The 14,468-nt window shown below is 46.5% G+C and overlaps 1 protein-coding gene across 1 annotated transcript; it reads left to right on the top strand.

The window, feature by feature from the left end:
• Positions 1-7,444: 7,444 nt before the first annotated feature.
• Positions 7,445-13,964, top strand: LURAP1 (leucine rich adaptor protein 1). Its single transcript, XM_074266051.1, has 2 exons — positions 7,445-7,875; positions 12,463-13,964. Exons 1-2 carry the CDS (start codon positions 7,663-7,665, stop codon positions 12,988-12,990), a joined length of 741 nt encoding a protein of 246 aa, XP_074122152.1. The 5' UTR covers positions 7,445-7,662; the 3' UTR covers positions 12,991-13,964.
• Positions 13,965-14,468: the final 504 nt, after the last annotated feature.

Raw genomic sequence — 14,468 nt, 5'->3', positions numbered from 1 at the left:
GCAAGGAGTAAGAGGTGGGGCAGGACCTCTTGGCCATGAACCCAACTTCCCTGTGCCTTTAGGCATCTCGCAACTTCCTGCCCCCCCCTAGGCAAGCCTGTGAGTATCACCCAGGTGCAGCACATCCCTCCTGGCCCCAAAGCTGCAGCTGTCAGGAGAGGCGTAGGATAAGGCTCCATAGTTGGAGCAACCAACAAGTGGTTGTCTTGCCACCAGGAACTTTTACCAATGGGAAGATCCTGGCACCAACTTCCAGGTTATAGTTAGCACTGTCTGCCACATGTCCTAGGGAAGACCCAGCATCAGCAGATCCTGCCCAGATGCTGCCTGGGAGGCTGAGTGCCCCTGTCAGTGCCTGGCATAGCAGTATAAGATAGGGGGAGTCAGCCAGTCTCTGCCCTTGGTGAGTCCACTCTTTTCTGCTCTGGTTGTAGAAACTTATTAGCTGTGTAATCTTGCACAAGTTATCTCTGTAAAGCCCATTTTTCTGATCTGTAAAGAGAAGAATAATTATGGTACCCACTTCCCAAGGTGGTTGTGAGATCAAAATAATATAGTGATTCATTTAACATGTATGGGATTGCCTGTCATCTAGGGGAGGGGGTGGAGGGAGGGAAGGGAAAATTCGGAAAAGTAAGTACAAGGAATCATGTAAAAAAATTACCCATGCATATGTACTGTCAAAAAATTATAATTATAAATTTAATTAAACATATGAAAAATAATAATATAGTGATTGTAAAGTGCCTAACACAGTGACTGACATGCTGATATTATGTTATTATTTTTTTAATTGAATGTAATTATTCCATTCTTGATATCTAAAGTGGTTTTGAGATTCAAAGGTATTCAAATTAATGATCTTTATATATGATAATTTGGAAATGCTATTGTTGTCATCTGAAGTCTTGTTTCATTTTTAATACAATATCATGTATTAAAATGAAATTTCAGATGATGTCAAATTGCAAACAAATATCATTTGTATTATTATTTTATTTCTAAATTGTTTTATACTGTGAAATTTGAGAGACCATTGTAAACTAGAAATACTGTTAAAACTTTTCTTTTAAACTGGATGCTGTTGGATTATAAACTGGGATTTTAAAAGGATGTGATAAAAAAAATTGGATACTTAAAATTGTTAGAATTGTATATATTTAACTTATATCAGATTGTTTGTTGTCTTGGGGAAGGGAAAGATAAGGGAAGGAAAGAGAAAAATTTGAAACAAAGTCTTACAAAAATGAATACTGAGAACTATCTTTACATGTGTTTAGGAAAAAATGCTATTGAAAATTGTCTATCCTAGGCAAATCACTTGACCCCAATTGACTCAGCAAAAAGAAAAAAAAAAGTTAAATATTTAATCAGGTATATTTAGTTACAAAATTGTTAATATTTACTATGTCAAAATATTTTGAAGCTACCCTGTTTCTCAGAGCTAAGATACAGCAAGCAGACTATGTCTTGAACTTGGCATAATGATAAGCCTTTGCACTCAGGATTACTTTCTAGCAAAGTGAATTGCTTGGACCAGAACTAGGTGTTCACTGAGGAATTTAGCTCCCCTTATTTCCCAGGGCCATCCATCACACGTTCACAATCCCTGCTCCTTGTCACTGACAGGTATTGAGTTCCTGCTCCTGTTACAGAACTCTGGTTCTGGGCTCTGCAAGGTGACTATGATCCCTAATACTTGAGACAATACTGCTCCCACAGGGCCTGTAGGAACAGTAACTCAAGACCTAAAAATTACTGTGTCCTAATCTGGCCCACTTGTGAGATATAAGACTCACCTTTGGTCTAGCATGTTAAGCCCTCCTTCTTAAAAGATGAGTGAGGGTGGAGGGCACTTCTTTTTGCAAACATCATTTTCCTAACTCCAGAACTAATTAAATTTCTGTTTGTGTCCTGACTCTCCTGTTTCTGGCCTGCTTTGTGCTCTGGCCACTCACAAGGTAGAGGCCAGTTGCAGTCTGGTTGACAATCATAATAGTAAAATTTCACTTGAAATTGTTGGTAGTCATGAAAAGCATCTAAAGTGTTTTAAAGATATAGCTTCAACATATTAATAGTGAGTCAACTATTAGGTATTTATCGTATGTCTGAAGCCTCTGAATACGGATAATTTTAATTTATAAGTAAAGGATTAATGAAATGGTTAGGGAAACAAAGATATTCAAGCCCTAAGTTATAGTTATGAAATTTTGCTATTGAAGGTAAAAATTCCTGAGGCCATAATTTACTGTTGTTTTGAACTTTGATTGCAGAGATAGTTGTCTGAATTGTCATGAAGTCAATAGTAGAAAATGGCATGTGCTGTAGTCTCACAACTGCTAAAGATGGATGTCTGTGCCTGGGGAAAGTTTTAGGAACAACTTTTGTATCACCTAAGTAGGATCTTCCTGACTTTATTTCCCCATTATGCCATTTCCTTTCTGAAAAGAAAAATTCCCACCTGCTTAATATTGATCCTTGCTTTTGACATTCTATGACTACACAATTGACTGTCAAATTTGTTATATTTTTAAAATCAGAGCTTAGGGACTTTTTCCTCCTCATGACATATGACATTGTTATTGCTATGTTCTTCCTTTTCCTTTTATAGCAAATTTCTATAATAAGTTTTGTATGTATAACACAAAATCTATTAAATAACAGATTGATACAGAAACATTTCTGACTTATGTAAATATTAACATCTTACAAATTTAAAAATTAAATAATAGCTTTGTATTTTCAAAATATATGCAAAGATAGTTTTCAACATTCACTTTTGCAAAACCTTGTGTTCCAAATGTTTCTCCCTTCTCCCTACCCCTTCTCTTAGGTAGCAAATAAGCCAATCTATGTGCAATTTTTCTATACATATTCTCACATTTATCATACTACACAAGAAAAATCAGATCAAAAAGGGAAAAATGAGAAAGAAAACAAAAAAGCAAGCAAACAACAAAAAGGTGAAAATACTATGTTGTGATCCACATTCAGTCCCCACTATCCTGTTTTCAGATGCAGAACATCTTACAATTTAACCTATATTTGTGGTTAAATCATAACGTAGGGATGATATTCTCTTGAAGGGAAATGATTAGAAAAAGTACTAAGACAAAGATATAATGTGAAAGTATTCTAATTAGATGGAATAGTAAACTTTGAGAAAAGTAACATGAACTGTTTTCTTTAAGAACTATGTACATCTAGATACATATGACTGACTTTCAAAATGTATCTATTGTGGAAATTCAGGCTTTGAGTGTGTTTTAATAATAAGCTCTCACAATTGGATTTAGGATTTCTTGATTAAGGATTAAGGAAGTTGCACATAAATTGTAATGATAATAAAGTGAAATTTCCCCATTTTTAAAGTAGTTGTCTAATAATTTTAATTTGAGATAAATGATAAATGTTGGAGGGGTTGTGAAAAAACTGAGACACTAATGCATGGTTGGTGGATCCAACCATTCTGGAAAGCAATTTGGAACTCTGCCCAAAGAGCTATCAATCTGTATGTACCCTTTGATCCAGCAGTGTGTCTATTGGGTATGTTTCCCAAAGAGATCATAAAAAAAGATTCCCATATGTACAAAAATGTTTGTAGCAGCCCTAGTGGCAAGGGACTGGAAATTGAGTGGATACCCATCAGTTGGGGAATGGTTAAATAAGTTACGGTATATGAATGTAATGGAATATTATTGTTCCATAACAAATAATCAGCAGGATGATTTCAGAGAGGCCTGGAGAGACTTACGTGAAATGTGCTAAGTAAAATTAGCAGAACCAAGAGAACATTGTACATAGCAACAACAAAATTATGTGATGATCAATTGTTATGAACTTGGCTCTTTTCAACACTGGGATGATTCAGCTAGTTCCAATGGTTTTGCAACGAAAGAGAGAGCCATCTGCAACTCGAGAAAGCATTATGGGGACTGAAATATGGATCACAACATAGTGTTTTCACCTCTTGTTGTTGTTTGTTAAATCCAATATATGTATACATATTGTACAATTATCTTGCAAGCGTTATTTATAATGGGGATAATCTTCCTAGTCAGATCAAGTGTGAAACAAGAATGCACATTCCCACCAGTATTCTGAATATCACAAAACACTCCAAGAAGAGATAGTAAAAGTTGCCTCATTTTAAATAACTCTAGACAGTGTAAAATACCTGAAAGTACATTTGCCAAAACAAGCCCAGTAATTTTTATCAGATTTACATAATAAGAGAAATATAAATTATTTATGGACAGTCAGGGCCAATATAATAGAAATGAAGAACAAAAAGAATGGCAAAGAAACTAATAAAAATGTAAAGGAAGAAGGTTTAGCAGTATCAAATCTTAAACTATATTACAAGACAGTAATTATCAAACTACCTGGTGCTGACTAAGAAATAGTTTGTAATGATTTTTAAAAAAAATATATATCAGATACAAGTTTTAGGTAAAGATAGAAACAGCAAATGATATAAACAGAAGTTTTCTGAATTTTCAAAATTGGAGAGCCAATTTTATTATTTATTTATTAAAGCTTTTTGTTTTCAAAGCATATGCATGGATAATTTTCAACATTCACCCTTGTAAAACCTTGTATTCCAAATTGTTTCCCTCCTTCCTCTTCTCTCCTCTAGAGGGCAAGTAATCTAATACATGTTAAACATATGCAATTCTTCTGTACATATTTCTGCAAAGATCATGTTGTACAAGAAAAATCGGATCAAAAAGGAAAAACAATTAGAAAAAAACAAAATGCAAGCAAACAAAAAGAATAAAAATAATATGTTGTGATCCATACTTAGTTCCCACAGTCCTCTCTGGCTCTCTCCATCACAAGACCATTGGAACTGGCCTGAATCATCTCACTGTTGAAGAGAGCCATGTCTATCAGAATTGATCATCATATAATCTTGCTGTTGCCATGTATAATAATCTCCTGGTTTTGCTCATTTCATTGAATATCAGCTCATGTAAGTCTTTCCAGGCCCCTCTGAAATCATTCTATGGATCATTTCTTATAGAACGATAATATTCCATACTATTCATATGGCATAACTTATTCAGCCATTCTTCAACTGATGGACAATCACTTAGTTTCCAGTTTCCAGCCACTACAAAAAGGGCTGCTACAAATATTTTTGCGCATGTGGGTCCCTTTTCCTTCTTTATGATCTCTTTGGGAAACAGACCCGGTAAAAGCACTGCTGGATCAAAGGGTATACATAGTTTGAGAGCCCTTTAGGCATAATTTCAAATTGCTCTCCAGAATGGTTGATTCTGTTTACAATGGAGAACCAAATTTAAATGGTTTTATTAAAGTATTTTAAGTAATAATTATCTAGAAATCTTGAGGTTTGGGAACCAAAGCAGCAGAGCCCCCTTTAGAGCTGTAGTGAGAATATGGCCTATTGTCCAAGGTATCTAGGGACCAGATAATTTATATGCCACATCTGGGACTCAAAATGTGCTGATTAAGTGGATATTGAGAATAGGATACTAGGACAGGAAGAGACTTGATGTTAATATAAGAGTGATAACCATTGCATATTGCTTTGGTCTTTTGTTTCAAGAAGTTTAAGTTTTTCTTGATTACCTTGGTGACATATAACTCTCCCTTCTCAGAACTAGTCCATTGTGAGACCTCTAAGTGGTTTGATCTGTATTTGACTTAACAGAATTATACAATTGTAGGAACTGTGAGGAAAACTTTAGTGTATTGCTTGAAACTAGCCCCTGGGAAACTGGATCATCTTTAATATATTGTTTACATACTCTCAACTAAGGACTTATGTTATTCTAACCAGAAATTCAGATTTAAAGAATGATGCGAGGAGTTTTCTCTAAGGATCCCTACCTGGTCATTTTTATGACTCCCACAGCTGCCAAACTTGTGGGTATAGATTCCTGGGTCATCTGAAGAAAGCTCCTGAGTGGATGATGACAGAACCCTCCAGGGACCTCAAGATTCATGTAGTATGGACCCAGAAGCAGCCAACCTCTAGATGAGACAGTTGTTCCAAAATGAGAAACAGGAGCTGAGTACATTGTCCTAGGTTCCACCCCCCCTCTTCCTTTTTGTTCTGTGTCTAACCATCAAGGTCCTGATTCGAGCATATTTTTCTCCCTCTATATTCTCCACCCTCCCCTTACTTTGCTGCTTGTATGCAAATAATGGCTAGCAATGATATCAGGGACACACTTACCCAATGGGTTCCCTCGAGAAACCAGGCAATATCTCATGGCATCTTGGCTAATACCTGCATCTCCTTTTAGGCCATAACAGTAGGAGTTCTTTCAGATAACTCTCTGGTCTAAACGGGAAATGTGGATATTAGGACATACCCTATTTTCCAAGACTAAGGTTCAGCAAGTAAGCTGTTCTCTGAGCTTGATATAACAATCATTTGTGCTTACCCTCTTAAAAAACTCAGCCACAGTGAAATCCCAGAATTGCTTCACAGCAGCAGCAGGTGGTCTCTGAGTTTGGTGTTCTAGTCATTAAGACCTGCTATAAATCAACTTAGTTTCCAGTTACTGTTACCCCTCCCTGTCAGGCCCTCAGGTCACTGAGGATCCATAGGTCTAAGATTTTGAAAGCTCCCCACAGGTATGGGAGTTTCCCAGCTAGGAGAGGCTGGGAACCTGTGTCCTTGCGGGCAAACTTTTTTTGTTTGTGTCCTGACTCCCCTTTATCTATCCTGCTTTGTTCAACTCGGACCACCCACAGATAAGAGACTGGGTTGGTCTGGTTGATTGGGCTGTAGGACAAAGAATGGTAGAGCTGGGAGGGGCCTTAGAACCGAGAAAGTCCGAGCTAGAATAAACTTTGGAGTTTCTCTAGGGCAGGACCTGCCCGTCACCAATGGGAGACATTTATACAGATGTAGATAATATATCTTTCCTATTCTACTCGTCCCTCCAATTATCTAAGACCTGTGCCTTTAGAACAGTAAGTTGAGGGCACCCCAGTAATTATTGTTAGCTTCATTGAGGTAAGCCAGGTGGTACTAGTTGTTAGAGCTTTGAATCCGGAAGACCTGGGTTCAAATTTGTCCTTAGCCGGTGACCGTGGACAAGTCACTTAACTGCTGTTTGCGTCAGTTTTCCCAACTGTAAAATGGGGATACTAACATCGCTTGGGTTGTTGTGAGGATCCAATGGAAGCGATTTGCCTCCTGTCCGAGGCAGAATTTGCACCCAGGGCTCCCGACTCCAAGATCAGCACCCTGTCCATACTCCCGAGCGTTTCTTAGAGCTGAGGAAGCTGAGAGACACTGGCACGTCTTCCTGCCAGGTTAGGAGGTGGATAGGAGCCTCGTGGCCCGGGAAAAGGGCATCCGGCGCCTAAAATAACTGCGCAGGGGGCTGGAGTGGCGCGGAGATTTTCCCCGCTGCCGGGTCCGCCCCCGCACCTCGCCCGGGCTGGCAGTTCCCAGCTAGGTTCGGCGCCTCCCCGGGGGCGGCAGGGAAGGTGGAGCGCTCCCTCGCCGCCCCGCCCCTCGGCTCCAGACCTCCCCTGGGCTCCGGGATCTGAAGCTCCACTCCGCGACTGGGGGAGATCCGGGAGGAGGTGGGAACTAGACGTCCGGGCGGCCCCGCCCCGCAGGGGCAGGGGGGGCGGGGGAAGTGAAGCATCTTGGGCCCCTCCCGCCCCTGCATGGAGGGGACCCCGGAGTGCTCGGCGCCCGACCTGCGGGACGTGGAAGGCAAGGTGGGACGGAAGACGCCCGAGGGGCTGCTCCGCAGTTTGCGGGGCGAGGGAGAGCCAGTCCCCGCGCCGCTACCGCTTCCCCGAGGAACCCAAGCCGACCATGGCCCCGGCCCCGGCCTCGGTCTGGGCGACAAGGTCACGGCGCTCAGGCTGGAGCTGGTGAGTGAGTCTCTCCTCCTGGCCCCCTCCCCACGCTCGGACTGGAGCACGCTCTTCGCTCCTCCCCCCCCTGCCGTTTCTGCGCTCCCAACGGTTATAATGCGCCTGCTGGATACCCCCCCCCCCACCCGCCGTCCACAGCTTAAAGCCGGGCTAGGTGCGCCGAACTTGAGGAGGGGCTTTGGGGGCTCGGAAACCCGAGTCTGGGCCAGCCTCCACCCCCAGGGCCGAGGAAAAGATGTGCCCGAGCTTCTTCCGTCGCCCGCTTCCCCCCCAGTCTGATTCCAGGATGAAAGGTCAGGTTTCCCTTTCCGAAGGGGGTGGCGGGATCTGCCTCACGGCCCAGACACCCGCCCCATCCGCTCTGGGGCCCGGATCGAAATGCCAGCCGCCAGCAGGTGTAGGACCCTGGACAAGACCCCTCAGCGGGACCGGGCTGCAAAGGAGTGAAAGAGGGGGCTCTCACCAAAGTCAGGGCTCCGTAAGCCACTTTGGCCGCTGGGACGGCCCCTCCCCCGTTCCTCCAGGCATCCGCTTCCCAGACCCTGGCGACCTCCTAACCCTGCGTTAGGGGAGGAGGTGCGGCCAAAGCAGCCGCGCTCCCGGAGCCCTCTTCGAGCGCCGCCCTCCCCCGGGGTGGGGGTTTGTGTGGGGCAGCTTCTGCCCCAGATCCCACCTCCCCACTCATGGCTCTGCTAAAAGCCGGTGGTCTCTGAATTAGCTGGAGAGCCGCCTCCCTGATCTGAGGGTCTCAGAGTGAGAAACAGGCAGGTGGAGCATGGCGGAGAGGCCGTGAATGGGAGGCCTGTGGAGGCCACTCGCCCGCTGCCTGACCTTGGACAAATCCCTGCAACTCTCCAGAATCTCAGTTTTCCACTCGGTAACTTAGAGCGGAGGCGGGGAGAAGAGTGGGGAGGCCAGGGAAAGCCCTATGCTGATGGTTGCTTTTACTGCCTCCTGGTGGCCTTCGGGGGGCCCTGGAGTCTCTTCTGAGGGATCAGCTCTCTGGCTGGCCCTGAGCCTCTCGATGCCACAGTGCCGTTAGAGAACCCCATTAATCTCTAGTCTGCTGTCCAAAGCCAAGTGCACAGAGACTGGCCTCTTCTAGCGTCACAGGACTTTGCACAGAGAGGTGGAAAGCTGAACCCAAGAGGCTCCTGGGAGTGAACTAGCTAGGCTCCAATCCAGGATGACCTTGTGGAGTTAGTAATAGTTGTAGCCCCCAATTTGTAGAAAAGTTTACAAAGTACTTCTCCACTCCATCCCTCTGAGAGCCACTTGTTAGCCCACTTCACAGATGGGGAAACTGAGCCCCAAAGAAACTTGTCTGAGGTTACAAAGGTAATGTCAGGCATAGAAGTGTTCGTCTCAGGCTCTTTCCCCTTCAATGTTAACACTTTCTAACTTCTCCCTGTATTCAGACAAGGTAGAGTTAGGGGAAGGGATTTTTTTGAATTTTGGTCCCCCATGAGGATGCCTGTTTAACTGGGGTGGGGAGTGCAATGGGGAGCTTTGTTCCTCTAGTTTCTCTCCAAACCCCCAATCTGGCTTCCCAGGGACCCAGCTGGTGAGACCCAGTCATCCTGGTGTCCAGCCTCCTCTGATCATCTCCTTTCCCCTGGAGTGGGAGAATAGTCGGGCCCTACCATTTTCCATTAATCTGTGACTGTGGAGTGGATGGTAAAGGACCCGTATTCCTTTTTTTTTTTTTTTTTTAATTAATTTTATAATTATAACATTTTTGACAGTACATATGCATAGGTAATTTTTTCTTAACATTACCCCTTGTACTCCCTTCTGTTCTGAATTTTCCCCTCCTTTCCTCCACCCCCTCCCCTAGATGGCAGGCTTAAGGATCCGCATTCCAAGGCCCACTCTGTCCCTTAATTGGCGGTGAGTTCCGGTAGTTTCCTTCACTCCAGGTCTAAGGAGCCCTGATTTATCTGCCACTGTCAGCTCGCTTCTACTTTGGAGACTCTGTGACTTTGGAGCACTGGCCCTTTAAGGCTCCTATTACCTCCCCCCAAATCTGTGTGTGGGAAGGGAGGATGGCTCTGCCCTTCATACCTCCATCTGCCAACCCAGCTGTCCCCCCCAAGGTGGGCTGGCACGGCACCCTGCTTTTCCTCCCTTCCTAACCAAGAGTCTGAATGCTGCTGCAGAAGTGGCCTCTTGGTGGGCTAGGGATGGGGTGGGGCGGAATGGGGCATTCCTATTCCTCCCCCTCCAGGAGCCCTCCCACTCCTGCCACAACCAGAGCCCCTGGGGAATATTCTAACCCTGGCAGTTGGCGGGGGAGGGGGGATTCCTAGCTTAGACCCTTCCTAGGTGAGTGACCTTGAGCATCCTGCCCTGTAGAACCGGGATCAAACTCAGTGAATTCCCAGCTTTCTTTGAGCTGGGATGGTCTATGTTTCCAAATTCTCTGAGAATCCCCAAATGCCCCTAGCGGGAGTTGAGGGGGTTGGGAGCCCAAAAGCAGTCCCTGCTTTTTCCCTAGGGACGCGGACTGTGATGTCACTCTCCACTTTCCATCCCCTGCAGCCATTCATATTCATGCGGATTCTTTGGTTCTGGTGACCTCTTCCTAGTGGCTCTGGGGCCTGTTTTTAGAAATCTGTCTCTCTCTCTCTGGCCGCTAGGTGGTGCAGTGAAGTCAGGAAATCTCATCTTTATGAGTTCAAATCTGACCTTAGACTTCCTAGCAGGTGACCCTGGGCAAGTGATTAAAATAATGCAGGTGGCCTCAGTTTCCTCATCTGTAAAATGAGCAGGAGAAGGAAATGGCAAAGCACTCTCGTGTCTTTATTGAGAAAACACCAAATGGGATCACACACAACTGATTAACAATAACAAAGTATTCTCTGTCACCCTGATCCTACCTGGCCTATCTGTATGGTTCTCTATTGGGGGCAGAATCTGGGCCGGCCCAGAATTCAGGAAACATTGTGCTTGTTGTAGGGTTCCTTGGAGGGCACTCCAGACCAGAGCCCCCTATCCCATTGCCCTCTTCCCAAAGTTTATAGTCTAGTTTGACCCTGCACCAGAACCCTTTCTCTTTTAGCCCTGTGGATGTTTGGGAGTTCAGCACTTTCCTAGGCAGCCCATTCCTTCTTGGGGTGGTGATGTTCCTTCTGGCCACCAGAAATTTGGCAATTGGTCGGGTCCTCCTAGCTCCAGTCTTGGCCACCTTCTGAGACTGGAGGACTCATTTAGCCCCTACAAGTAGCCCTAGAGGCACATCCAGGGGCCTTGGGGCACCAAAAGGTAATTTCCTGGGTTCTTGGCTCCCTCTGGCCAGGAGGAGAGAACAGCTTACATCTGCCCCTCAGGCACTCCCCCCATTCTTCCCTGACCTGGAGCATGTTGTCCCCATTTCAGGTAGCCATTCTGGTCTCTGAGACACTAGGGGAATGGACATACCTCACTGCCTCCTCCCAGCCAGCTTGTCCTGGACATTCTGAGGTGGAGGGCAGACTTCTGGGACATCCTTGGAGCTTCTAACTCAAATTCCTTTACTCTCCAGCTCTCTCTTGAAGAAGCCCCAACCCAGGTAGTACCTTCCACAGGTATCTGATCTTGCTTTTCCCCATCTACTCTGACATCTGGGGACCCTCCTGCTGGCCTTTCCTCTTTGGCGGTCTGGCCAATCTTCTTTCCTTTCCCTCTTCTCCCCGTTGGTGCCCCCACTGACTTCTTGGTCCTTGCCTCAACTTTCTCACTGACTTGACAATTTGACTGTTGGCAAGTCATTCTCTCTGCCCCATCCTTTTGTATTCTATAGGGATCATATCCAAGCTGGGGAACCCTTTGGCTACCTCCTGCTGTCCCCCATCAGCCCACTTGGCTCTTGCTTAGTCACCAAACATGGAGAGCCTCACTGTTGCTGTGAGAGGCTCAGCCTCCTAGCCTTTGCCCCTCATACATCCTAATCCTCCTAAAGATGTCAGTTGTGACTTCTAGTGCCCTGCCCCCAAATCCAACCTTAATCCAATGGACACACAATAAAGTTCCCCTAGATTTCTGGGACCCATTGAATTGCATGGTGATCTGACCCAGCAGCAGGTGTGAAAGTGGGCATCTGGAGGGTTTGCCAAGAACAGGGATAGAGGATAGTTCATCATCCCTCCTCTAGAACCAGGATCAGCCGTTTGTGTGATATTGTCAGGAGAACTGTCTTCAGATATGTGAAGGGCTGGCCTATGAAACAAAGATCAGCCTGACCCTGCTGGGCTCCAGGTACCCTAGGGGAGAAGTCCCCAAAAGGCCAACGGAGGCTGCTCGGCAGGAAGAACTTCCTAACCCCGAGAACCGTCATTTTGCAGATGAGAAAACTGAATCAGTGTGAGTGTGTGTGTGAGTGTCTGTGAGTATCTGTGTGTGTGTGTCTGTGAGTATCTGTGTGTGTGTGTGTCTGTGCATGTGTGTCTGTGCGTGTGTGTGTGTAGAAGTGGCTAGCTTATAACTCTGGGCTCCAGAATTGGGACTGTTTCCTGACCTGCCCCATCAGGCAGCCTTCATTATTAAGGGACTGGCCTGGCTCCCCCTGCCCAGACTCAGCCTGTAACCCTCTCCCTCTCTCTCCAGGCTTACCTTCGAGCCACCGATGTGAAGATCTTGCAGCAGCTGGTCACAGTGAACGAGGGCATCGAGGCGGTGCGCTGGCTGCTGGAGGAGCGGGGCGCCCTGGCTAGCCGCTGCAGCAGCCTCACCAGCAGCCAGTACAGCCTGACGGGGGGCAGCCCAGGAGCCTGCTCCCACCGAGGCAGCTGGGAGAGCCTGCCTGATCCCACCCCCACCACCACCACAGCCGCAGCCATAGACCGGCTGGACAGCGTCTCCATCGGCAGCTACCTGGACACGCTGGCCTCAGGGGCTGAGCCCGATGACGAGGGGCTCTCGGAGGCCGGCCCCCGGCATCTTCCTTCTAGCGTGGCCTGGGCAAAGGCGTCTCCCTCGGAGGAGAGACCCTGGACAGAGGCCGACTCGGTGTCGGGGGCGAGGTTGGGGCGGAAACCTCCTGGAGAGGAGGTCCCTGAGGATGCCAGGACTGGCCTCAGCTACGGGGCCCACTGGTACTGGGGACAGTGTCAGGATGACGTGACGTTCTTGTAGCAGCCCCACAGGCCTCTTGTCTCCCCTGAATCTGTCCGCTTCCTATCATTCTCCGACTGGGGAGACAGCATGGGTTCAGAGATTCCTTTTGGCTTTAAATTTCAATTGAAAATCTGAAGACTTAGGGAAAGAAATGGAGAACTAGACTCCCAAGATGTTCCTCAGACCGGCCTCCCTCTCCCCAACTCTTCCCTTGTAAGAAGCTGTCTCCTATGGCCCCCTCCTTCAGGAAGACAGCCCAATGGCAATGTTGGCCTAGTGAAGGCCCTGCCCAATTTAGGGGAAGCTGGTGGGATGAACATCGGAGAAGGGTTAGCGTTGTCCGCCCTTCCAAGCTAGCCTCCTCCAGCTGTTAGATGGCGATGGGAGGAGTCAGGGTGGAAGCATCTCCCCATTCCCTACAGTCACCAAGATTTTTGGGTGGCAACTCACTTCTTCCCTGCATCAGGGATAGCATCACAGTCTGTGGAGAAGGTGGGAGGCCCCAAACCCACCACCTGGGAGCTACTTCTTCCCGTTGACTGTAGGATTGGGAGACCGGTCAACATCACCTCCTAGTGGTCAAGCTTCTCCTTGGCTGTGATAGAACCCTCCTTCCCATGGGCTCCCTTGAGATTTCCTAGCAGTGTCATTTCCTGTTGGTCTCCACCTTACCAGTGTTGAGGAAGAACCTTGTGCTAGTATTCCCCCCACCCTCCACCCCCCCTTCTCTGCTGATGGGGGGGAGGGGAGGGAGAGAGGAACAGAATTCTGCCTCAGTGGTCCAGCCTGGGCTGTACCTGAGCTTCCTCTTCTCCTGCCACTCCCATACCCCGATTGTATGCCAATTCATGACCCTTGATCTCTATCCAGTCTCAGTGCCATAGGTCTTGAGCCTCAGAGTTGGGGGGGAGGGAGGGTAAGTTTATTTGAGGAGAGGGGGGAGGAAAGAAGGCCCACAATACTCAGTTTCAATAAAGTCCATTGTTGCCTGAGCCTGTTCTGCCCACATGGCACCAGCTGCCCACTGCCCCGTCTGTCTTCTCTGCGCCTCCAACTCTGTCTCCCTTTGTCTCAACTGCCAAGTTGAAGATTCTTTGTCTACTTTCTCAAAGCTGAGGCTCATGGGGTGTCTTTCTCTCTGTGATTTTAGCCCATTTAACACATGTCTCTTGTTTTTTATTCTCTGATTTGTGTGTGTCTTTGTCTCTGATTTGTGTGTCCATTTGTCTCTGTCTAATGGTTGAAGAACTCTAGGCCCCCCTCAGAATGGTGGGATGTCTGGGAGGACAAGAACCTCTGTCCATAAATTTCCCATAGTGGCTTGGCAAAAGGTAAACTAAGGCAGGGGGGAGAAGCTGAAGCCACAGTGCTCAAGGGAGGATGGGAAGCCAGGATTCAGCCTAGATCCCCTCTCCCTTTCCTTTTTTGATAGCAAATGAGGCTAATTCTGAGTGGAATTGCCACTGTGGAAGGGGGAAGTGGCCCAGACAAATTAA

The sequence above is a fragment of the Sminthopsis crassicaudata genome, chromosome 4 (assembly GCF_048593235.1).
Source record: "Sminthopsis crassicaudata isolate SCR6 chromosome 4, ASM4859323v1, whole genome shotgun sequence".
NCBI lineage: Eukaryota > Metazoa > Chordata > Mammalia > Dasyuromorphia > Dasyuridae > Sminthopsis > Sminthopsis crassicaudata.
The sequence above is the reverse complement of the archived record's forward strand: the minus strand, read 5'-3'. Positions and strand labels throughout refer to the sequence as shown.

What these genes read in the sequence shown, in the direction of transcription:
- LURAP1 (XM_074266051.1), top strand. Translation starts at nt 7,663, where the DNA reads ATGGAGGGGACCCCGGAGTGCTCGGCGCCCGACCTGCGGGACGTGGAA. An exon ending in CGGCGCTCAGGCTGGAGCTG is followed by an intron (nt 7,876 to 12,462) that starts GTGAGTGAGTCT and finishes CTCTCTCTCCAG; the next exon opens with GCTTACCTTCGAGCCACCGA.